This window comes from Vicugna pacos, chromosome 16, assembly GCF_048564905.1.
Source record: "Vicugna pacos chromosome 16, VicPac4, whole genome shotgun sequence".
NCBI lineage: Eukaryota > Metazoa > Chordata > Mammalia > Artiodactyla > Camelidae > Vicugna > Vicugna pacos.
Window position 1 is genome coordinate 12,518,802 of NC_133002.1, and position 24,765 is coordinate 12,543,566.

The window sequence follows — 24,765 nt, forward strand, 5'->3', positions numbered from 1 at the left end:
GTAAACACATTCATACCGGGATGAGGATTGCTGGCAGGAGACGCAGCATTTTAACATTAAAAATGTATAAAGTATTTAGCAAAAGTTACAGAAAACAGCAAACAAGCAAGTCTGTTAGAAAATCCCACGTTCGTGGGGTTTGTCATGGGGTTTGCTGATGTGCTCGCGTCTGTGAAAGGGCTGCCCCCCACCCCCATCATCTCCTTCCTAAGGGAAGGGCAGAGATGCAGCTGTGGGGCCCCTGTCACCAAGGATGGCTGGTGTCCCTTTGAATGACAGTCCCTGGGTCCACCTGGCTGCCCGGAGGCCACGGTCCCGAGAGCCGGCTGCTGCGGCTCGCGACGCTGGGTGCGGAGCACCTCCACTAGGCAGAGAACAGAGGTCCCAGGAGGGGACGTGGCTTAACTTCAGGTTACAGGACAAATGAGACAGCAGAATGGGGCCAGTCGGTGCCCTTGCCCGGGTACCTCCTTCCCTTCCTCGCCCCCATGTCACACTGCCCGCATCAGAGCACCCAGGTGCCTGCCTGCCTCCCCCACTGCAGTCCCGTTAGGAACTTCCCTCAGACACCAAAGGGTCCGTTCCCCTGAACAGCATTCAGAGGTGCAAGGGTGTCACAACCCCTCTCCCTCAGAGGCGCCTCCCGACCAGGGCTCCACGCAGCCACGCCCCAGCATCTGGAGGCTCAGGGGAGACGGAACATGGGCTCTGTCCCCTGCTTATTCTCACCCAAATCAGGAAAGAGTTGGGTCCCTCACCTTCAGGAAAGGCCAGACAGAGTGCTCCGGGGGGATGAAGGGGAAAATTCAACCCAGAAGCATCCTAGCAACATGGGACCCTGAGACCTGAGCTCCATGACCCACACCCTCACCCGGCCTGGACCCAGGAATGCCTTCCATTTGCTAGGAGAGGTGCCTGGTTGCTTTCCGGGGTTCACCTTTCACTGAGCAGGGCACAATCAAGATATGGCTTGGAGGGGTCACGACCCTGGGGATCACACCGAGAGCCTGAACAGTGTTAACAGCAGAGACCCAGGAAAGGTTGGTGAGCCCCCTGCCGTCTCATCCACGCTGCCTCCATCTTCACCCTCTAACGCTCAACAGATGGCTGGGACTGTGCGGGTTGAAGGGAGGGGAGGGTCCCCGGGAGCTAGTGGATCTGCCAGCTGAGATACAAGCTTCAGGGTGTAGCGGAGACCCTGCCAGATCCTGTCCCGACCCCTGGCCACTTTTTGCATTGTCAGAAACCTAAAATGAACCCCATAAGCAAGTGTGAGCCCCAAGAACCACTCGTGGGCACAGCAGGTGGAAGTAGGCTTACAAACAAGCTGGAGAGCCTGGGCTGGGGACTCTGGGGACAAACAACTCGTTTTAAAAGCAAGGAAGCAGTGGGTGCCCCCAGGCAATGGACGGAAGACAGCTTGGAGACGGAGATGCGAGGGAACCAACTACTGACACACAACGCGGTGACTTAGAGGCATCAAGCTGAGTGAAGGAAGCCAGACTTGAAGGCTGCATCAGTGTGACTCCACTTTTAGGACGTTCTGGAAAAGGCAGAACTCCAGAGTCACAAAATCCATCAGTGTCTGCCTGGCGCTGGGGCTGGGAGGAGGGGATCGACATCAAAGACGCCTGAAGGCATTTCTGGGAGTGATGGAAATGTGTTGATTTTGGTGGTGGTTACAAGACTGCATAAATTTGTCCAAATTCATTGACCCATACACTTCAAGTGGGCGAACTTTACTGTATGTCAGTAAACTTCCAGTACTGTACATTAAATACCTCAATAAACCTGGAAGAAGAAAAGGCAGTGGCTCTTGTCGGGGTGGGGAGGATGTGGGAACGAGACTGCACGCTGGCTAAGGCTGCGTGCTGCTGGTCTGTCCCCCACCTAGCATCTGTCCAGTGCTTCCCCTACCTACATCATCCCCAGCAGGTCTGCAGGAGCCTGTTTAAACGCTCCTTGTCAAGGCCACTCACAGCAGGAAGCAAAATCACTTAAACAAGCCGAGGTCTTTGACGTCCTTTGAATTTTATGGCTTGTATTTCCAAGAAGGGACTTTGGCTCTGCCAAGATCTCTATGCACCCATCCCCTAATCTAGGAATGGACTGGTTTTCACAAAGGGAGTAGAAGCAAACCCCTGGTTCCTGAATGTGTACACAGCTTCTGTTTGCTTTAGGCGTTAATCAGCCCCACCGTGGGGATAAGTGTCTCCTCCCGCAGAAACGCAACCCTATCCCGGCCAACAGGCGTCGGCTGGAGTAGAAAGGAGCCCAGAGGGGTCCCGTGGCAGACCCTCAGCACAGCCGTCTCTGTGGTTCAGGCTGTCACGGCAACCAGCTCACTTTTGTCTTAGAGACTATGTTTTTAAACCATCAGGTTTTCACAACAAAACGAAGCAGCACCCATGTCTCCCAGGCAGAGGCAGGTAGGAGAGGCTCACCTGCTCTCAGGAAGGGAACCATGGATGTGCTCAAGAATAACCCGGAGCGGCTCACTCTGATTAAAGCCAGGCAAACCCCCTTATAACCTAAACACCAAAACAGAAACCCAACCAAACTAAACTGAAACCGCAGAGCGCCACGCCGAAGCGCCCCTTTAGATATTCCAGACTTCATCCAAATCTCGATTTCGCCCAGAGGCGGAGCCCTGTTAACACTGGAACAGGGGCCTGGACCTTCAGCTCCAGCCCAGCTTGTAAATCACCACTCACTTCATGGCTCTCAGTGGCCATCCTTGGGTTTCATTCTTCCTCTTTGTAAAGCGAGGGGAAAGGAAATCTCTGAAATATGAGTTGGATGTGAGCTGTGAGGGTCTGGCTTTTCCGTCCTTGGGGAAATGCCACGTGGCAGTAGTTTGTATGACGAGTACAGGCTCCCCGTAGGTTAAATGCGGAAGGGTGCAAAGTTGTTCTTCTCCAGGAGGGTCTGAACATCCCCCTGTCCACGTGGAGAACAGAGGGGACGTGGGGAGTGCCTGTCCTGTACGCACCCACACAACGCCTGGCTCGCCCCAAGTGTCTGCCGAGTAATAGGATGAAGGAGTGAATGAATGGACAGAGAGCTGTCAGCGCAACAGACAGTATCGCGGCAAACCAAAACTGCACAGGGTGCCCGTGTGTGAAGGCCAAGGTCACCGAGCCGCAGGGCCCTGGAGAAAGACAAGTCCACACAAAACAAGAGATCGTGGGCTTCCCTGATGATAGGGCCACTTCTTGTCCTCAGATCTTAGCACATGGCCCAGACTTAGCTAAATGCTTGATGATGAATGAAGGAGGGAAGGAAAAAGGAAAAGAAGTATGTGGAGGAGCTAATGAGACCAAGGGGAGGGGATGAGGCGGAAGAAATGACTTCAGAACGCAGACTGGCCCGCACTGGGCCAGCCCGGGCTGCCCTGGAAGAGGCAAGAGAGGTCCAGGGAAGAACAGAAGGCTCTGGAATCCTCAGATGGGAAGGAGGAAACAAAATCCACGAGCCACATCACACTCAAAATATCTGTGTTAATAACAAGGCTACTGGCTTTGAATGTTTAAAAACCATCCACAAATTAGTTTACCAAGCCACAAAGCGACTGCTACTAGCACCCATTTTTTTTTTTTTTTTGAAAGAAACCAAGGAATATATATCCCCAAACTGACAGCTGGTGTCACGGCCCAACCTCACACCTGGAAGGAGTGGTTCTCCCCACCAGACACACAGACCCGTCCTGCAGGCCTTCGCCTTGAAGGCCTTCATGGTGAGCTTTCTGGTTGGGACGTTTTAATAAAAGTGGCCGAGCTTGGTTTGCTGTAGGATATTTGGCATCTTTTCTGTGATAAACTATGGCGGCGCCATTCTGACTCAATGAGAGAGAAGATTAACGAGTCATCAGTTACCAGCACGTAAGACGGAGAGAAAGACCAGTGATTTGTGCTCTTTGACTTCTGCCCTTTGGGGGACGTATGGGATCTGTACATCCAAAGTAATCAACAGGAAAGCTTAACAAGAGAGATGGGTTTTCAGGACACAGGTTCCAGGCTAGAAATCTGCCCTTTGCTAGCAGTGTGACCTCCCTCAGCCCCTTTCTTCTTCTGGTCCCCTTGAGCTGAGTCTCAAGATTTAACATGGCGGAGAACGTGTCTGCTGTGGTTCTGTAAAGGGAGAAAGTGATGAGTGAGACAGGGCCAAAAGCTTCCCAGGTCACACTCATCCCAGGCTTCTCCAGGAATCGGGAGGCGGGGAAAGGGCAGGATGGTACCAGCGCCAAGCAGGGGCTCCGTGCAGGGCTCTGGAACGTGCAGAAGGGGCTGAGAGGCCGAGGCGGCCGACTGCCTGGAAGGCGACATGTACTGTGGACTTGAGGGTCTACGGTGCCTGTATGGTACCCACCAGTGAAAGCCACACAAAGGACAGTGGTCCCAACCCCGCCGGGCACAAGCAGGTGGAGCCATCTGGGGGGTGACAGAGACTTACCCCACCCACCCATCTCCCTCGTGGGACTGAACCAGCCCCTGGGATGGGCAAGGGTGGGAGGAGGGAGCTTCCTGGAGGAAGAGGCTGCAGGTTGAGTGGACGGGGATGTCCAGAGAGGGGACTTGACAGAGGATGCCTGATCTATTAGGAAACAGGATTTGATGCTCCGACTTGGGGCTAATTTGCTGAGTGAGGTAGTTCCATCCTGACCTCTCTAGGCTGGGTCAGTCTGGGAAGACAGGGGCCAGGCCTTCTTCCCAAGACTCCCAATGATGAAAAGGAGCAGAGAAGAGCCAGGATGTGGGCTCCCGGAATGCAACAGGGGAAAATCAGAGAGGAGGGTTGCAAAGGATTCTGGGTGTGGGCTGTTGAGCTGAATGGTGGCTTCTATCCATGATTCCGATCCTGACACTCGGTTTTGAGACAGAGACCTCCCTCCCCTGCCCCTCCAAAGCCCTGGGGACAGGGGGGCCAGCTGGAGGAGGGGCCTTGGGGCTTCCAGGGGCACAAGCGTGTGACACAACCGGCTCTGGGTGGGGAGGGGACCCTGTGGTGCTCAGCAGGGACCAGAGTTCCAGCCTCAGTTTGTTCTCGGAGTGGCAAGCACAGCACAGGATTAGGGGGCTTCAGCCTCGGAGACAAGGGCAGGGCTGTGGTTCCATCTCCTCGGCCTGGGAACTATGGAGAGCTCCCAAAGGGGCCGTCCAGGCCGCCCTCCTGGCATCACTGTCCCCTCTCCTCGGGGGACCAGGAGAGCGGGTGGGAGGGAGGCTCCGCCTGGCAGCAGCCCCCACGGCAGGGGCGCCACTTCCTCTCCGTGGGGCCCCCAGCCCCTCCTCGGCAGGACCCCCAGCCGCATGTCTAGATCTCCATGTCCACAGGGCGAATGTTGCCCGTCTTGTGCTCTCTGACCCACAGCTCCCGGTCTTTGGCTGGGTCCACTTTTCGAAGCAGTTGGTCCACAGGCTCGACTGTCTGCAAGGGACGGAAAAGAAGGGACACCATCAGAGGTGGCGGCCCAGCCAGGGACGTATCTTCTGAGCCATGCCGCCTGCACCTTTGCGCCCATCAGAGCAGCCTCTCTAGAGGGTCGTGAGGCAACCAGGAGGCCCAGGCAAGGGGCACGTGCAGGGGGCCATGAGAGGTAGGGCCTGGAGCCCTGGTCCCTGGGAGCCTCCAGACCTCAGGGTGGATGAGAAGGCAGGTGGGTCTGCAACCTGTTTCTCCATTTGTCCCCACGTTTACCACCTGAGAGCAGGTCAAATGGAACTTCAGCTTTAGCTTTTTGCTTTGTTTTGTTTTGTTTTGTTTTGGGGGAGATTAGGTTTATTTAGTTAGTTATGTTAATGGAGGTACCGGGGATTGAACCCAGGACCTTGTGCGTGCTAAGCATGTACTCTAACCCCTCCCCCCAGTTTCAGCTATTTTGAATATTTCTAGAATTGTAAGAAGTCCGCCGGGGGAGGCAATGACATCTCCAGCGATTTCAACTATCGTGAGCATCTTTCTCCTCAGCGCCCAGGCTCATCTACGTCACGCGCTCAGGAAGGATTCACGCAGACGTTCAGGGCCATCGACACGTCCACCCCCAGCGGTCACCTGCAAGGCCGAGCCCCTGCCCAGCGCCTGCCTTCAGGACAGATTCATTTGTAGCAGCTCCTTAACCTGGTGGCCCGCGTCCCCAGGGCCCCGCCGGGAACTCACGCTTTGGTTGAACATGTCCGTCTCGTGCCGCAGCTGCGTGTACTGGCACAGGTGCTGCCGGATCATCTCCACCCTCTCCACCTCCAGCCGCTCCAGCTCCTGGGGAGGGAACCACCGGAAACCTCCGAGCGTGTCGCTGCACCCTGGGGACCACGCAGGGCCCAGACCGCCCGGCTCGCACCCTGCCCCATCGGGCCCTCTGGGGTCTGCCGAGGAGCTCGCCCCATAGCCAGGGGAGGAGGTGTGGCTGCGGGTGCAGCAGCTCCTGACGCCTGAGTCTTGTTCTGCCAGGCGCGCTGGGTGCATTCCTTAACAGTCATAATAAATTTAAGGGATAGGTTCTAGTCTTATCCGAATCCTCCAAACAAGGGAATTAATTCCCAGAAAGGGAACATCACTTGCTCAAAGTGACACGGCATTCTGGGAGGAGTGGGCTTGGCACCAGGGTCTGCTGTCCTCTCAATCGTGGTTCTGCACCAGCACAGCCCAGCCCCTGGTGGGGGAGGGAAACGGAACATGTGCAGGGGCTTCTGTGCCTCAGACTCCTGGGGCTTTGTCCCCAGGCCTCTGCTGGGCGGCCTTGTCTCCTCTGTCCACCCCTAGTGCTGAGGGACCAGCCAGGGACAGGCCGGGAGGGTGGGAGCGGGGTGGCCACCGTCAAAGGGAAGAGCGGACAGGGCTTGCCCTTCGGTTCCCCAGTGGTTCTGCATCTTTGCAGTTTATGGGATCAGACTGTTATTCTGCACACAACTAGGTCACTGCCCAGGTGGTTAACGGAGGTTGGGGGAGAGTAAAGAAGGAGCTTAATTAGGAGATTGACCAGGAGGAAAACTGGGTCACTGTCCCTGGGGGAGGCCTCTAATCTGCTCTGGTGGGCTGACGCCTGGAGACGGCAGGGGGTTAGTCCCACGCTGGACGGACAGATGGACAGGGGTGGCTTTGGGCAGTGGGACCACCGGTGTGATGAGCATCTGGCATGTCTCCTTTCTCATCGTCCAGTGGCCCAAGTGCCAGCCTCACCTCACTGTCCCACTCAGCAGGTGCTGACTGACCTCACCGGAAATACTCGGGAGATCAGATAAAGGGGTCTGATGCCTGACTCCCTGGCCCCTGGTCAGAAGCCTCCCCGACCCCTCCCACACTGCTGCCCCAACCTCACCCGTTCACCCGCCTCACAGGGCTCTCCTGTCTCGGACCTGCACCTCTTCGGGGCATGGGGAGGCTCATGCTCCCTACAGCTTGGTTATTTTTCCTAAAAGGACCACCGTCTGCTTGGTTGACCCTGACCCCCCAGGGGGCGGAGCAGAGAGCAAGAACTGATCGTTGCCTGTGTTCACAGCCCGGAAGGGCCAGAGCAAGGATCTGAATCCACACGGACTGGCCCGGAGCCGAGGTCTCGGTCCCAGCACTAGAGTGGACCTAAAGACCATCTCCAGGGTCCTCTCCACTCCGGGCTTCCTGAGTGCCTGTCCCTGTACTGTGACATGCTTATGCATCTCTGGTCACTCACCAGTGTGGTGGTCACCATCTCTTCGAACCACTTGGACTGGGCCTGGTTGTAGAGGTCCACACAGCGCATCAGGTCATCTCCTGGAAAGGGCCAATGCCACCGTCAGTGCTCCATCCTGTCCTCACCGTGGCTGCCCTTTCCCACCTACACCTAGGAGCCAGGCCCCTCGTCTCACCAGAAATTGACACAACATTGTAAACTGACTATACTTCGACTTAAAAAAGTCCAAAAAAAGACCTTTATATACAATGCTGTATTTAATTTCTTTGTCATTGACATTTTTATGCCACTTTATCTCAAAATGTCCATAAGGTGGCTGTTTCATCCTATAATGAACTGATTGTACTAGGTTCACCAGAAGTTAGGATGAAAGGGATTTAGAGACCATCTAATCCAAACCCTGATCCCACAGCACACATGTTAATCCCCTGAAGCAAGATGTGTTGTCCTTATACACAGTAAAACTGATTTTTTAGAAATATTCAACATTTTTTTTAGCAAGCTTTTTTTTTTTTCTTAGTGGAGGTACTGGGAATTGAACCCAGGACTTCATGCGTGCTTAGCATGAGCTACACCTACCCCCACAATTCTAACTAGCTTTTCTCCCCCCTCCTTGTGCATTAGCTAATTTTCACCTCTAGGTGGAAGCAGAAGCTAACTCACTGGGGCACTCCTTTGGAGGGACTCTGAAATGTGGTTATCTCATCAAGCAAAATGTCGGCTTCTGTTCTAGGACAGAAGCCTGTCACCGCAGGTGAACTGTGCAGCGTCACTCCCTGAGGAGGTGGGACAGATGGGTGGGTGGGGTTTGCACTTATCCTGGAAGCTCCACGTGGCAACAGGACCCCTGAGTTCTGCGTGCCTGGAGGAGCTGGTCCATCTCCTGGCCAGAGACCCAGGACTTCAGCCACAAGGAGCCCCTTCTGGGGAGTGTGGGGAGCCCCGGCCCCCGCCATGGCCTGGCCTGCTCCCCACTCCACAGCCTCGTCCTGTGGGACGCACCTGCCCGGGGCCCCGTCTCCCGGCCTCTCCTTCCCGGGCTGCTGAGACCCGCTGAGGACGGCAGCGGCGCCGCGCTCACCTGCCTGCGTGGACTTCCTCCGCGCCTTCTTAATGTCCTCCTCTGTTTTGTTGCTCAGCTTAATCTCCAGCTGCTGGGTCTTCATCTCTAGGTCCCTCTGCCGCTCCGTGAGGGCCTTCCGGGCCTGGGGTCCGAGGACGTGGAGCTGTTCACGGGGCTCAGAGCCAGGAGGGCCCGCGGGGCACCCACGTGGCCTGGCCTCCCCTCCTCGAGGTTTGAGTCCTGGCTTCTCCCTGCTTTTGTGGCTGACGCCACGTGGCTCCGACAGGCTGAGCAGCTAGACTCGCATCACCCAGCCAGTGAGGGACCCTGCAGGGGCCCACCCCTGCCTCTCCGCCCAGAGCAAGCGTCTCACACCGTGCTTTCACTGGAGTGTGTGCACGTACTGGGGGCCCAGGCAGTCCCCGAACCGCGGAGGCCACCCTCCGTCACCTCTCAGCAAGGCTAAGCAGATGGAAGCACCAGCCACTGCTTTCTGGGGCAGGATGGGCCCTTCGGGGGCGCCCGCAGCTGTACGTGCCCCCTTCTCCTGCACTCCTCTCTAAGGCTGGCTGGAGTCAGCCCCCAGGAAGCCCTCCCCTCCCTCCACGACTGGCCACCAGCAGCTCCCACTGAGGTCAGACCACCTCAGCCTCTGGGAGGGAAGCGATTCCGTCAGGAGGGAACCTGCCAGGTGAGATCCAGACAGAGGGGGATGTGCTGTGTGGACCAGCAGCACATCCAGACTCCAAGTCCCACGAAAGCAGGGTGGACCCTGTCTCACGTGCCGGATGGAGGCCCCTCCATCGCCCACTGCAGGTGCAGCCTCGTCTGCTCCCACCGGGGGTCTGAGCGCCACCAGCTCAGGGGGAGCAGCTCCTACCTGCCCTCCAGCTGGGGGTAGGGCTGCCCCCAGTCCCACCACAGAGTGAACAAAGGCCTCTGCCTTGGCACATGGAGCCCCTCCTGGCTCCCAGCCCCGTCTCCCCCACAGGACCGCTCCCACAAGGCCCGGCGTCCTGTACCCTCACCTTCTCCACCGCGGCGTAGCGGCTGGAGAGCTGCTTGCGGAGGTCAGCGATGTGGTGGTCACACTTTTTCATGTCTTTCTTGAAGTTCTCGCGGAAGTTCATCAGGGGTCTCTCCACCTCGCTGTGCAGCTGTCAATGAAGGAGACACACTCAGGACCCCGGGCATCAGCTGCAAGCGGAGGGAGGGTCACTCTCCCCAACCCCGCAGGGGAGGATGGGGCCCGTCCCGCAGGAAGCGCAGGGACAAGCGGCTGCTTGTCCGGTCACGGTTGAGGAAGTCACCCCAGCTGGCCAGGCCCCGGTGTTCACGCTGATGGACAGGTTAGCGTCTGGAACCTTCCGAGTCCCCTTTTGGCACCCCCTTCCTGCTCTAAGCCCCCAGAACTTCCTCTAGCGCTTTGCTCAGGTGTCTGTCCATCTTCCGTACTTTCCAAACTGGGAGCTTTCTGGGTGCGGAAACCAAGCCACCACCCCTGCGTCCCCAAGCACCTGGCACAGCGACTGCATGTGGATGACGTTTCATCAGGTGATCCTGACTCAGTGCTACTTATTGGTCGTCTCCTGTGTGCCAGGCGCTGAGACCACAGATGGTCTGGACATAGTCCAGGGCTCAGAGAAGCCAAGGTGGGAGCTCACAGGGCCCCTGTCCTGAGCTACACCCTCAGGGCTGCGTGGAGACAGGCGCACCCCCATCCCATCAGACCGACCTGGCCTCGCACCCTGGGGGCCAGAGAAGGGGTTTATGCTCTGAGAGGCACTAGGTGACGTGGGTTGTCGAGCTTCTTCCTTCTCTTTCATTCTTTCCCTCTTTCCCCCTCTACTCTCTTTGGAAGAACTTTTTACTTAAAACTTTTTGGGGGGGGGATGTGAACATAAGATGCATCTGGTGAGAAAACAGATAAATGTGGACCTGCTGTGGTCAAGGTCACAGACTAGATCCCCCCGGCTCAGCCTCTCAGACCCCCACCCACCCCAACTTAGCTTCCTCCGGCCACTGACCCTCCAACACAGCCTTCCAGGACCCCTGACTCAGCCTCCTATGCAACTTTCCAGAACCCCCCTGATTTGGTCTATGCCTCCCCCAAGACAGCTTTTCCAGCCAAGAGTTTTTCAGGACCCTCTTGATTTGGTCTGTGACCCACCCCCCCAACACAGCTTCCCAGGACTCCTTGACTCAGCTTTCCAGGATGCCTCCACAGGCCTTCCAGGGTCCCCCAGCCTCCACCCGTCTCTCTGGGAAGCAGAGCTGAACGTCCCCAGCCGGATGACATCCCAGCTCCGGGATCCTGTGATTTCTCTCCTCTTCCTCCTCACCAGGCCCTTGCCACATTATCCTTTCCCCGGAGACCTCGAGGATGGGGTGTTCCTAGTACCAAACCACTGCTCACACAAGGCTGCGAGCTCTAAGAGGGTGAGGGCCACGCTGGCTTGGCCGCTGCTGTGTCCGCAGCATCTGGCCGGAGCTGGCACGCAATGAGTGCCTCTCACTACTTGGAAGAATGACAAAATGTCCAGGGCCCGATGCCCTGGGTGACAAGACGACGTTTGTCAAAGACTAACAGAGAGCAGGCTACGCACATGCCCCTCTCCTCCTATGTTGGTTATAATGTCTGCTGTCTTTTTTTTTTTTTTTTTGTGCTCTTGGAAGTTTCCTTGTACAGGAAAACACCCCCATCTGCTGGCAGTTCGCAAGATGCTACAAACTTGAGTGCTGCCGATGAAAACCTCTTCCCCACAGATTAGGCCTTGGATGGGAGTCCATGTGGGTTAACTGGGCCTGCTGACCCGGTGACTCTGGGGTCTCTTTCCAAGGGCCTGGGAAGAGACAGACGTCTAGACTTCAACACGTCCAGGAGTGGACTGGAGGGGCTTTCAACACACAGGACTCCTGGGCCCCGGCCCCAGGTCCTGTGGTCTGGGGAAGGGCCCGGGATCCTGCCAATGCAGCCAGATGCTCTCCCCAAATTCCAAACGACATTCTGGAAACACGATGCTACTAACTGTCAGAAGTGATTTAATCCTGTAGATGGAAGATCCATGGATTCTCTCTATACGTGTTAAGTGCTCTTAAAAGGCAACTTTTTTTCTTTAAGAAAGTTGTCTGGGTATCTTTTCATACTCATTCTTAACTTTCCAGCATCTTTGTTTAATAGGAGGCAGAAGTCCCTCCAGCAAAGTTTGCCCTCGTGAACGAGTCGGCCTGTCTTGGCTGGAACCGGCTATTACAACCATTCAGTTTGCCTTTCAGAACTCCTGCCTCCTTTCAAGTCACTCATCAGAAGAGAGTAAAAGAAATCTCAAGTTGGAAGGAATTTCAGAGACTAAAGTCAGACCTCAGAGACAGTGCGGTTCAGTTCCAGACCACCACAATAAAGTGGAAATCGCAGTAAAGCTAGTCACGTGGATTTTGTTTTTTGGCTTGCCAGTGCACGCACAAGTTACCTTTATGCTACATTGTAGTCTATTAAAAGTGTGCAATAGCATTATGTCTTAAAAATGCACATACCTTAATTTTAAAAATACTTTATCGTTAAAAAATGCTAACCATCTGCAACGCTGGTGGCCGCGAACTTTCAGTTCGTAAAAAACACAATAAAGCAACGTGCAACATAAAATAAGGCAAGCCTGAATGTAGTCCAGGGTTTTTGTTTTCCAAACAGTGAGTTGCTAAGAGTTGTGAAATCAGTTTAGTGGGTCAGGACGAGCTTTCAGATGAGAAGAGACCAGACTCGAATAGAAAACGGTGCATTTCAGGCAAAAGGGTAAGCAGTGTCACGAAGGAGCTGTTTCAGCGACGTGTGTGCGTAGCTGCGTGTGGATACCTGGGCGTCCTGGGTGGTGTGAGAAACGTATTGCTGTGGGTCACAGTCAAACAAGTTTCAAGTTCACTGATCTGGCCGAAACGCTTCATTTCATACATGGAGAAGCGGAAGCTCAGACATGCTACGTGACTTGCCCCAGGCTGCAAAGCTTGTTAGTGATGGCACCGACAGAAAAGTCATGTCTCCTGACTCCCACTGTGCCCCCGAAATCTTCTGGCTGAATGAGTGGCCTCTGCTGCGGGATCAGCTTTTCTCTCACCCTCTCTTCTCCCTTCCTCACCCAGAACCAGGTGTAACTTCCTTTACACGCAGCAGTCTTATTCCTTTAACAGCCCGTTGCTATGAACAGTGGCTCGGGCTAGCAGACTAGAAAGGCCTAAAAGATTGCCGTAATGAAATTACATTTCCTAAAGAGCTCTTGCCCCAGACACAGCACATTCAGGGAGGAACTTCAACGAGCCTTTCGGAGCAGATGTTAAAATGGGTTTTGCGTGTACGTGGCTGTGTTATCCTTGGTGGATGGATAGTCCTTGCGGCCTTTTCTTTTTAAGGAATCATCAGATAACCACTGGGCCACCACTCCGACTGCCTGGGGCCACCAATAATGATTGACAGGTTGGAGGCACAGACATTCTTATAGAAAAACCTATGGGTGAATTTTGTGGAAATCATCTTCATAAGCCTCCCATCAGCTAGATGAAGTTGGCCCTGACTTAAAACATCCTGACATTTGGAGGGCCAGCTTGCACCACCCCGCACAGTCCCTAAGAGAGGGTACTGTGCTCCTCAGAACAGGGTTCTGTGTTTTCAATGCCACTGGGCTTCCGGGAGGAAAGGTCTGGGGCTCCAGCCTCCAGTTTGCTCAGTCCTCTCCTTTGCTTCTTCAGTAGCTGAGCCCATGTGGCTGTGTGACCATGGGCTGTGATGGAACCTCTCTGTTCCTTCTCGTGTGTAAAATGGAGAGGCTGTCTTGCGTGGTGGCTGATAAAATTGAGAGGGATGAGTTTGCATCCTACACATAACCACCTAGAACATGTACATCACTGTGATATAATAACAAACATATAGTTTGGTCTTTCCTGGCCACAGCTCCTAAAGCCACTGCAATTTCCTAAACAACTGAGGTGCCAGAAGCATCTTTACATCTAATGTTGGGACTTTGATCCCGGTTCCTGACCCCATTCCTACAGCCTTTGGAATTTCATGGGTGATAGGAGCATCTTTTGTTCTAACTCTCGATGGGCTTGTCAGAAGCTTCAGGATGGGGGCTGGTCACCAGAAAGACCAAGCCATGATTAGAAGCCTGGGACTTTTGGCCTGACTCCCCATCCCCTGTGGAGAGGGGCGGGGCAGGAGCTTGAGTTCACAACTGATCATGCCTTCATGATGGAACCTCCATAAAAATCTGTAAATCACAGGCCCCAGAGAGCTCCTGGGCTGGTGAACACACCCACGCGAGGGGAGGATGGGGACAGGAACAGCATGGGGACAGGCTCTCCGCACTCAGGACTCTTTCATACCTGCCCCTACGTGTCTCTTCATCTGTATCCTTTACGATATCCTTTAATACACAATAAACTGATACACCTAGTGTTTCCCGGAGTTTTGTGAGCTGTTCTAGCAAATCATTAAACCTGAGGAAGGCGTCATGGGAACCCCTGATCCTTAGCCAAGCTGGCAGAAGTAGTGGACCCATCTGAAGTGGGGAGGGGGGTTCTGCGGGACTGAGTCCTTAACCTGTGGGGTCTGATGCTGACCCCAGGAAGTTAGTGTCAGAGTTGAGTTAAACTGTGGGACACACAGCTGGGGCCTGGGAACTGGTCGGCGCCAGGAGCCCAGGGACGGGAAGGGCACTCCAGGCTTCCTGCACCAGCTCCTCCCTGGCCATTTCCCACCCACTCATCTGGGGACCAGAAGCACTGGTGCGAGGGGCGGCAGTAAAAGGAAAGATCAGAAGGAAACAGTGCCGGGGGTGTTCTGTCGCCCGCTGAGTACTTTATGAACAGCCGAGAATCGGGGTCCCGCTGATGGAGAGTACACATCACCAGGATTCCCGGGGAGCCACAGGCGACCACTCAGAAGCTTGCAGACCTGGCTCCCAGCCCCACCACTCCCGGCGACAGCCCCACCGCCCTTCATCTCACAGTCAGTGGAGGTTTCTCACCGCAGAGAACGGAGCTGCTGGGGGCAGGAGAGGAGAAGGGAGACCTAGAGGGAACACCGCCATGAGCTGCAGCGCAAAAATAGCTCGCTGCTTTGTAAGCAAGGCTCAAAAGAGACTAATTCACGGAGCTCCCTTGTCTCTCAGTGGCAATTTCCTTGTGAAAATGCTTGGGGTACGAGGTTAGTGCGCCGCTGTCAGCCCAGGAGTTCTCCCTCGCATCTGGTGTCAACACCATCTTGGGGCACTGCAATCCTTCAGATGCGAGGAGCTGGTCCTTCCTCCCACCCCAGCTCTTTATAAAGCTCCTCCACACGTCTCAGCTTTGTGAGTCATTCATTCTGCCCTCACTGTGCGGAGAATCATGCTGGGGTGGGGTGGGGAGACCTGGATACAAAGCCAGTGTCTTGTCCCCCAACAGGATACAAAAGCCCAGAATCACAACTGCTGTGGGAAAAGCACTAGGAAAGAGAGAGGACCAGTGAGTGCTGAGTGTGGAGGTCCCGGGAAGGAGCAGCCGTCTGCGGGATGCCACCTTCAGTAAAGGAGGTAGTGTACCCCTGATTTTAAAATGTGGGCTCAGAGGGTTTAAGCACTCTGTCCCACTGTTGTCTTGGGCTGCTGTGTCTGACGGGTGACTGTGGGAGGGCGGAAGAAAGAGTGTGGACCCAGTAGGCAAAGGTCACTGGGAATGGTGCCACTCTCCGGAGCTCCTCCTCCTTTAAAAGGCAAGCATGCAAGTGGGTGGTCCCATCAGTCATGCAAACTTTAGTGTGAATTTCCCCCTTAGACTCTTGGTTTATTTTCACCTAAGAAGCAACTGAGAGCTTGAGAGGGAACCTGGAGACAGGAGTCAGGGACTGGGGAAGAGAGGGTCATTAGGAAACTCGGAGAAATCCTGGGAGAAAGTAGGCCTGAAAAGATGAGGGGGCCGAGAGGAGATAGGGGCCCTGTTCATTCGTAATTCCAGGAAACATTTATTGAGCATCTACCATGTCCCAGGCACCACCCTGGGTACTGAGGGCAGAGTGAGCAGCACAGAAACATCGCTCTCCTCGGGGTCACGGTGCTAGAGTCTTTTGGACCAAATGAAAGAAGGGCCAGTTACCTAGTCTGAAATCCTCTGGTAACAACAATGAAACAAAACAAAATTCTCCCTTTGAAACAGTCTAGTTTCTCTAGACACCAAGAAGAGGCAGAAAATGCCAGTGCGTTCCGTTGAAGGCCCAGTGACATGAAAGTGAGGTTCCATCACTCAGGGGCTCACCTGAGGAACGGAGGGGCACCCACCCTCACGGCACACAGGTGAGCAGGGGCGGCTCGTACCGGCTCACCAGAGCCCAGTGTTAAATTCAGAGGAACTCTGTCACCTGGTTGTTAAAGACGGCCAGGATTAAAAATTACACGAGCGAAACTTAAAATTAACAAACTATGTTAAAAACAGAGGTAACACGGGGAGGGAGGGAGGTCTAGCTCAGCGGTAGAGTGAGTGCTTAGCATGCACGAGGTCCCGGGCTCAACCCCCAGGACTTCCGTTAAAAACAAAGGTAAGGCACACCCAGCCCTGTCCCTTCCTAACCACCTGGGACTGTTACCCATGCTCCTGATGGACGTGTACGGCTACCGGTACAGGGGAGGACCCTCTAACGCTACGTGTTTTGCACTCTTGAAATTTACACCATGGAAACTGGGTGACACCACACTGGAAAGATATTTGCTAAACATTCAGCGGTACATCACTGTGTAGGACCAACCCAGGGAGGCCGCGGGGAGAGGTTACCTTGGCGGAGAACTTGAGGTGAACTTCGGCCTCGTCCGCAAGGCTCTTCTTCACCTGCGCCCACGCTTCTCCCAGGGACCTGCAAGACCAAGGGCACGGTGAGGCTCGGAGAGGGCTGCGCGACCTCCCGTCAGACACCACGGCCCTCCCTGAGGCTGGCTGGTGGGTCTCGACCTCGAGTCCTGGGGGAACGCAGGACCCCTGAGACGGTGGACTTGGATGAGGCAGAGGCCGGGCACAAAACAAACGCGGGTACCACACCTCACCCGATGGGACCAGGTGAGGCATCCCGAACTGAGCTGAGGACCTTGGAGCTGAGAGGACAGACCGCGGCAGACAGCTGAGTGCCTGGGGAAATATCAGGGGGCCCAGAGGACTGGGGAGATGTGAAAGGGAGGTGGGGTACAGTGCTGTGAGGGCCCGGACACCTGGCCCGTTACTGTCCGCTGCCTTCCCATCACCGCTCCCGGGTTTATTGTTGAGGAGCACAAATGCCTGCTGGCAAACCAAGGAAGGAGGACGGCTGCATTTTTAGGGAGAAGCCCTTCTCAAACAGAAGGTACCATGTAGCCTGGCTTGCAGGCAAACCTCCAGTGGCTTGACTTTCAAGAGGGGTCAAAGACGGACCACCTGGGTCAAGGGACCTCTCAGAGAGCTCACCATCACCACCCTCAGAAGCATGCCCCCCCACCCCCCCAGGCTAGTACTGATTCTGGATATGAGCTCCAGGGCTGCCCGGAGCCCGCAGAGAACAGAACAGAAAGTCCTCTAAGCTAAATCACTTTTCCACTCGAGGGAGCTGCTCCAAATAGAAGCAATCTCCTGAAGTCCCCAAGACCTTCGAATGCACGCCCCCACGCTCCAGTCTCCCTTATTTGGAACTCTTGAACCTCGCTGAACTTCCAAATGATACTCCAGCATCCTGACTCGAGACCTCTCCATCCAGCTGGTAAATCCCGGCTGAATGTTCAGTTGACTCAATTTCTTCCAAAAGCCACTTCCCTCAGAGAATTCACTAAACTCAAGTAGCAAAGGCTGATTAAAAGACAGCGTACTGTGAGGCTTCTGGGTTTTGAGCCCGGCGGCCTACAGCTGAGAATTACCCAACAGAACAGAATGGATCCCTGAGACCACAGTCCAGGCCTGTCCGGTCGTGCTGCGGGCTGGGGCCGAGGTGGGTGTCTATGCGAAATGACTGATTGCTTTTATCTAAAGTCTGGCAGCTAAGAAGGTCCCCTCGGGTGATCTCAGCTGGGGGGCCAACCAAGAAGAGATGGAGTGAGAAATGGGGTCATCCAAGCTGTTGACATTTGTCTTGGCCTGACGGGCCTGAGCTCCTGGAAGCCGGGCTGGGGCAACGCTGGGTGGCCTGGCTCCTCACTTTGATTTGGCAGACGGGTGAGGGGTCCACGGTAGGGGAAGGAGGGAATGGAAGCAGGCGTGATAGTCATGCAGATACAAAACCAGAAAACCAGGTCCAGAAAGAAACTCACCCAGATACGGGCGATGAGGGTGCATCAAAGGTGCCAAGCATTTCAATGGGGAACAGACGGCCTTTCAACAAATGGTGCAGGGACAACTGTGCAACCACAGGGGAAACAGGGGTCCTGACCCTGATCTCGTGCCACACACACAGATTATCTCAAGATGGACCGCAGGTCTAAAGTGAAAGCTAACAAGCTTACAGAGGCAGTCCCGGGCGGAGCAGGGACTTGATTAAAGGAGGCTGGAGACGGGGGCTTGTCCCTGCAGCCGAGCCACACGTGAGCCTGCGGGAGGTACACACAAGAGCCCGGAGGCCAAGAAACCCTGGGTGGTGTTGAGAGTTTCTAAGTCCTCTGTCAGCAGAGAACCAGGGAACGCAGTAGTGGCTTGAGACTGTCATCTGAGGGTGGCCAGGAAGAAAGGAGGAAACCCTGTTTCACACTCAGGACAATGTCCTTGGCCCCATCTCCTGGCTGGGCCTTCACGGGGGGAGGATGTCACTCCAAACATTCAGATGGGCCTCTCTGAGCTAATACATCCCCAGACAGGTCTCCCCGCTACCAGTATTCCAGCCCCGCTTGGAGCTGCTTCACAAGGCAGAAAAAAGCAATTTAGAAATTCTCTCACTGAAGAGAGATTTCTTCATCTGATAAGAGATTAATGAAAAAAAAAAAAACCCAAGCTGTAATTCCTGTGCCAGTAGACCGTCTGAGGCCTGCCAAAGCAAAATGCATGTGACTGTCACAATTCCCAGCCAGAAAAGACCAAAATCCCGTTTCCTTTCCACACGGGAGAGAAAACTGAAGACAGAATAAATCTCCTGGTTCTGTTTATGTACTGACCAACATGCACGTGTCTCAAGCATCCCCATCGGCATCTTCCTAGACGGCCCCAAATTTCTAGGCTCCAGCACTGCCCTCTGTGAGTTTCAGGTGGACGAGCTGATGCCCAAAGCCACGCAGTGTAGCTGCACGTTGTGAGTAGGGGGCCGACGTGCCTGCTGGAAGGAGCGGGGTGGCTGCAGCGCAGTGTGTGCGTGCAGTGGCCGTTGGGTATGTGTTCACGGCCACGAGCAGTGCTGGTGCACACCCGTGAGTGTGCGGTGGCTGCCCCCTTGTAGGTGCTGCGTGTACGGCGTGGTGATACCGCCTGTCTTGTGCAGCTGGGAGCATGTGCCACGCATGTTGGCGGGATGCAGTGCCCCTGGTAGCAGCCCAGGCCGAGGAGGTGGAGACCAGCGCAGCACTGCGTTCCAGGGCACGGGGGCACTCAGGAAAGCCCCCTTCCTGCCCTGGTCTCAGGCCCAGTGCTCGGAGCAGGAGGCTGGAGGCAACTTCACTGACGTCCCCGGGAGAGACACTGGCCCTGCGGGGCCGCCTGTGGCCTGCTGGGTCAGTGAAAGCCATTCAGAGGCGGCCTCCTGGCTGCACAGCAAGCCCACGCGGAGGCCATACTCAAAGCCGCACTCGGCCGGCGAAGCCCCGTCCCCTGAAGGACTCCAGCCGCGCAGGCAGACTTGGGCTCGCCGACATCACAGCTCTCCGCACGCTCCAGCCATCCCACGGCAGAGCGCCTTCCATCCTTGGGCTCACTTCCCCTCGCAGGAGGGATTCAACCAGAGACTGCACTGCAGGGAGGTCGGACTAGAGAGAGGACCACGGGGGACCTTTCAACTCTAACCTCCCAAGACTCTGCATTTGTGTCATTATGGAGGCGAAATTCACAGAACACAACATTAACCACTTTAAAGAGAACAAGCTTCCAGGACACTCACCACCCTGTGCAACCACCACCTCTCTCTAGTCCCCAGACATTTTTATCATCCTGTTATGGACTGAATGTTCGTGTCCCCCAAATTCATATGTTGATGCTCTGACCCGCAGTGTGGCTGTAATTTGCAGGTGGGGCCTCTAACGAAGTAACTGGGATTACATGAGATCATATGGATGGGGCCCTGATCTGACAGGATTTGCGTCCTTGTAAGAAGAGACACCAGAAGAGCTTGCTTCCTCTCACCGAGGAAAAGCAGCGGGCAATGCAAGGAGAGCTCTCACCAGACACCAACCCTGCCGCCACCTGACCTTGGACTTCCCAGCCTCCAGAACTGTGATTAATTAAATTTCTGTTGTTTAAGCCGCCCAGTCTATGGTGTTGTTGCAGCAGCTCAAGCAGATAAACAAACATCCCCCCCCCCCGAAAAGAAACCTATTAGACAGTTACTCCCTTTTCCCCCAGGCCCTGGCCACCACCCATCTTCATTCTGTCTGTATGGATCTGTCTCCTCTGGACGCTTCACACAGATGGAATCACACAAAATGAAACCTTGGTGTGGCTTCTTTCACTCAGTATAATGTTTTCGAGGCTCATGCACATGGTAGCATGGATCAGTATGTCATTCTCTTTACGGCTGAATAATATTCCATCATATATCCATGTATCCATTGTGGAGGGGCCACAATTTGTTTATGCATTCACCCCTTGATGGACATTTGGGCTGTTTCCACCTTCTGGCTACAGTGAGTCCTGCTGCTATGAACAGGCACGTATATGTATCTGAGTATCTGATTTCAGTTCTTTTGGATACAAACCCAAGAGTGAGACTGCTGGGTCATACCATAATTCTACGTTTAGTTTTTGAGGCACTGCCGAACTTTTTTCCATAGTGGCTGCGCCATTTTGCCTTCCCGCCAGCAGGGAGGGGGTGAACCCTCTTTGCTAACAGACGGAGCAGAGACGGCCACAGTCTTTCCCCAACGAGGGACTCTTCTGTGGCTGAGAAGGTGGGGCTGGGCCTCCCCCAGCCCAGGGCCCTGCCTGGGAGGTCTGGGCTGCTGCAGCTGGCGGGGGCGGGCGGCCTGGGCCTCAGGCCCACAGGAGGGAATCCTAAACAAGGGGCTGTGTCAATCCTCACACAGCCAGTTTCCCGCCAGCCTGCTCTCAGAGGAAGGGCAGCAGGGGTGGGCGTCTGGGGCCGGTGCCCAGCTACCACGGGACGGGCCAAAGGGGGTCCTGACACACCGCAGCACCTGGCGGGAGGCCCGTGGCCACCACAGAGGAGATAATGTGCAAGTGCAGCCTTGAGCCAGGACTATGGAGACCTCCCTATCCACATGGGACCATGGCCATGGTGAGCGATGGGTAAAAAGGGACCCCCCCTTCCTGAGTGTCCCCTCTTCCTCCCCACTCCCTACTCACCCCTCCTCCTGTGCGGCCAAGGAGTTCTGAGACAGCTTGGCTAAGTTCTTCGCATATTCTTCTTCAATCTTTATCCTGCAGAGCAAGAAAAGTCCAGGTCAGCTCCCCGGCGCCGGACTGTGGGTCCGACCTGCAGCCCTGCCGCTTACTAACCACGTAAAGGAACCCACCAGGCCACTAGCTCTGAGAACGTGGCTCTTGTCCATCCCCCTGACACACAGTAGGTGCTTAATCAGTGTTTGTTGAATGAATGAGTGAACAAAATTGTTGGAACCTCCATCTCCTCATCTGCAAGGTGGGATGTCTGCACCTGTGTCCCTGGCTGTGGCAATGAAGAGCTGTCACTTGTGCAGCTCCTGGCACAGGGCTGGATGTCTGGCAAACCCTTGAGTAAATGTCACTCATGGACCACTGCTGTCCCCCTCTCCCAGCCCCAGAGCTCGGGGTGGAGACCCTGCAAGGCAGTGTCAGCCCATTTGCATTCTCCCAGCCCCCAGTGCCCCTGTCAAGCCTGCAGGGCACAAGCATCTCCATGGAAACCAGCAGTGCCCGGATCCCACTTCCCCAGAGAGCCAAGATGCCTTGGGTTTCACTTCCAGCAGGCAGGGCCTTGACACAGTTTCTAGGCAGCTCTCTGGGGAGTGTTTTGTATTATCTGGCATGTCGCGTAAAATGTGCTGTCCTGGAATTATTCACCGCCTAAGCGGTCCCCCGAGGAGCTGCGCCCATCATCACCAGAGCTGGCCAGAAGGCAGGGGCCTCAGAGCCCCTGGGCTGTCACTCGGCAAACAGAAAACCCCAGAGATGCCCCCAGGGCTGCAGCACGTGCTTCCAGACTGCACAGAAGCTGATGCGTGCGGTGTGTGAGGATGCAGGCAGGACGTCCCGATCAAGTCCCGTGGCAGCATGCTGAGTAAGGATGATCTCCCGCTTTGGTGCTGAGACCGCAGTCTGGCTCCTGCCCTCACCGCTGTGCCCTCAGCGCCCTCTCCATCTACCTCTGGCCCCCATCACTCGCTCTCCGTTCACTTGCCTGTAGTCCCTCCCCTCCCCTCCCCAGGACCACAAGGATGGCCAGCCTGCAGCCTCTAGCCTCCAGCCCGAGGCAGGAGACCTCTCTAGAAAGCAGAGCTTACCATGTCACATCCTTAGCATCAAACCTCCAAAGGCGTCATCAGTGCCAACTGCGTGCACTGGGCATGAGGCCCGTCACCTCCAGAGCCCGCACCCGCACCGCTCCCCAGAGCCGAGGCCACGTGGACATCCGGCCTCCAGCCCAGCGGGCGTTCACCTCTGGCCCCTCCTGGCTCTGAAGGGGCCTCCCTACCAGGTCCCATGTGGGCTGAGAGAAGTCTCCGGAGCCCACCTGTCCCAGGGAAGACCAGAGTCTCTGCGTGGAGCACCCCATTTACTTGTTAACGTGATGTCTTTGTGAAAGTATGAGCCGTAAGTGTGCTCACAGTCAGCTTCTACAGCCATTTTCCTCTTGGCCTGCTCTGCACCGCTGTTTTCTCACACCTGAGCTGTGCCACTTCTCAACTTCCTACTAGTTTAATGGGTCATAAAATAAAGACTTGATTATACCGAGAGGAAACAGGCGCTTTAAAATGCCAAAGAATTGTTACTGGATCATCGTTGTTATCATCAAAAAAGAAATGTTTTAAAAACACACTGCCATTTACTACAAATATTTCCAGTGTGTCCTGGAAACTCGAGAAGGGAAGTGTGTGTGTGTGCACGCATATGTGCATGTGTGGGGGGTGGGGTACGTGCACATGTGGGAGTTTGCAGGTCTGCGGGTGTGTGTTTAACGGGGTCTCAAAACTTGGAGAGGCTGAGAGGAGGAGGGAGATGGAGGAGTTTCTCTTCTTTGTAGCTCTCCCCACTTGCGTTAGGCTGAATTCACGACTTCCTCATCCATGCTCAGGCAAACCACTACTAGAATCCCTGCACTGATTATAAGGACCTTATCTGACTCCCCCATTAGAATGAGCTCCCTGAAGGCAGGGATGGGATGATAGGGGTTTCCGTATGCCCAGACCCGGGACATAGTTTTGGCTGAAAGATGAATTGAAAGGTAACATTCTCCTTTTTTGCTATGATGAGAAGCAGTGCTTCAAATGAGGGCCCTACAGGTAAATAAAGGGGTCTGTGTGGGGAGACAGTAGGGAGTGGTGGAGAGTGTGGCAAACTGGACACACATGCTCCCTGTACAGGGGCAGCTCCAGCCAATTACGGCATCACTTATGTTATGAGGGATGCAGAGTCACTGTGGCCAACTTTCTGCTTTCCCCAGAGATGCTAGCTATCCAGATTTCAATGCGAAACCTACCAATGTTTTTTTTTAAAAAGTCGGTTCAAATCTTTAAAAACACTACATAGGCCAAAGCAACACATCTGCTAGCCAGACATGTCCCCAGGGCTGTGAGTCTGCGGCTCCAGTCCTGCGTTGCCCTGTGCACTAACCGAAGTGCTGGGTGTGAGGTGCTCAGCCCCTGCTGCTCACTCCCTCAGGCTAAGGGTCCAAGGTGGTCGCCAGCCCCCGGAGCTGGGTGGGCCCAGGCCTCACCTTTCCCGGATGAACTCCGACATTTCCTTCTGCATCTGTTTGCCCTTCAGCTGTTTCTGAAGCAGCAGTTCAAACCCAGCCACAGTGCCATTGCCTTGCGGGTCCTTCTTATCCGCCTAGGAAGGAAACAGAGGCCTGAGTGTCTAGGTGACACCGGCACCTGGAGCCAGGAGGAGTGCAGCGTAGGCCCCAGAAGGGAGCCGGACGCCCTTAGTAACCCCGGCCTCATCCCGAAAGGAAGCACAGGGGCGGCAGTGCCAGCTGCCCCAACTCGTGGCCCCCCTGGTGCCCCGGCTCCCCCATGTTCCCTGGTGCTTAAGCAGTGCTTTGTCCACACTGGGAAAAACCAGCAAGAAGTGGGCTTTAATAACTGGGTCAGCAGAGAGATTTCTGTGAGAGGAAAAGGTCTTGGCGGTCAGGAAGGTGAAACCCTGGGCTAAGTTTCAGAGTCCCAGGAGAGTGGGAATCAAGGTGAGAACTGGGCGAGTGGCAGAATCACACAGTCCCCTCGGCTCCCCGACACCCCTGCACGATACCCCACAAGCTGACTCCGGCTCCTTGGGTGCCCATTCCCGGGGCTCGAGCCAGTCTCCCCGCACGCTCTGTTTCCTGCACCCTCTTTATGGATGACGTCTCCAAGCCCAGCCGCGTCTCTCCATCTCCGCAGCTGCCACCATCTTTCCCGGTGTCCCCCACCTGCCTGCTAACAGGCACTCCTGGCTGCTTACAGCCCTCCCAGCACAACACAGATAAATCAGATCACACCTTCTTCCCACTTCAACCCCTCAGCACCTTCCTACTGCAAACTGAGTAAAACTCAACAGACTCGGAGAGCCTATGAAGTCTCTGATCCCTGCTCATCCCCGCCCCAAAGGTGTCAAACCCAGAGCCATCTCTATCCTGTTTGCTGCCTCTGCCCAGATCTCAGATCTGGAAGACACACAGCTGGGGCAACAGGAATCTTCCACTATCTTTTAAAGCGTAAGCGATTTGGTA

At 55.2% G+C, this 24,765-nt stretch overlaps 1 protein-coding gene across 13 annotated transcripts in view; it reads right to left on the bottom strand.

Annotated features, from left to right (window-relative positions):
* Window positions 1-3,476: 3,476 nt before the first annotated feature.
* Window positions 3,477-24,765, bottom strand: part of GAS7 (growth arrest specific 7) — a 182,819-nt gene continuing 161,530 nt past the window's right edge. For all 13 annotated transcript variants that reach the window (XM_072940731.1, XM_072940730.1, XM_072940733.1 and 10 more), the window contains 8 exons: window positions 23,770-23,885; window positions 21,201-21,275; window positions 16,521-16,599; window positions 9,758-9,886; window positions 8,748-8,871; window positions 7,667-7,746; window positions 6,157-6,255; window positions 3,477-5,427 (listed from right to left, as the gene is read on the bottom strand). In XM_072940731.1, coding sequence (XP_072796832.1) covers window positions 5,314-5,427; window positions 6,157-6,255; window positions 7,667-7,746; window positions 8,748-8,871; window positions 9,758-9,886; window positions 16,521-16,599; window positions 21,201-21,275; window positions 23,770-23,885 — 816 coding nt within the window. In that variant the 3' untranslated portion in view covers window positions 3,477-5,313. The remainder of the gene's footprint in view (window positions 5,428-6,156; window positions 6,256-7,666; window positions 7,747-8,747; window positions 8,872-9,757; window positions 9,887-16,520; window positions 16,600-21,200; window positions 21,276-23,769; window positions 23,886-24,765) is intronic.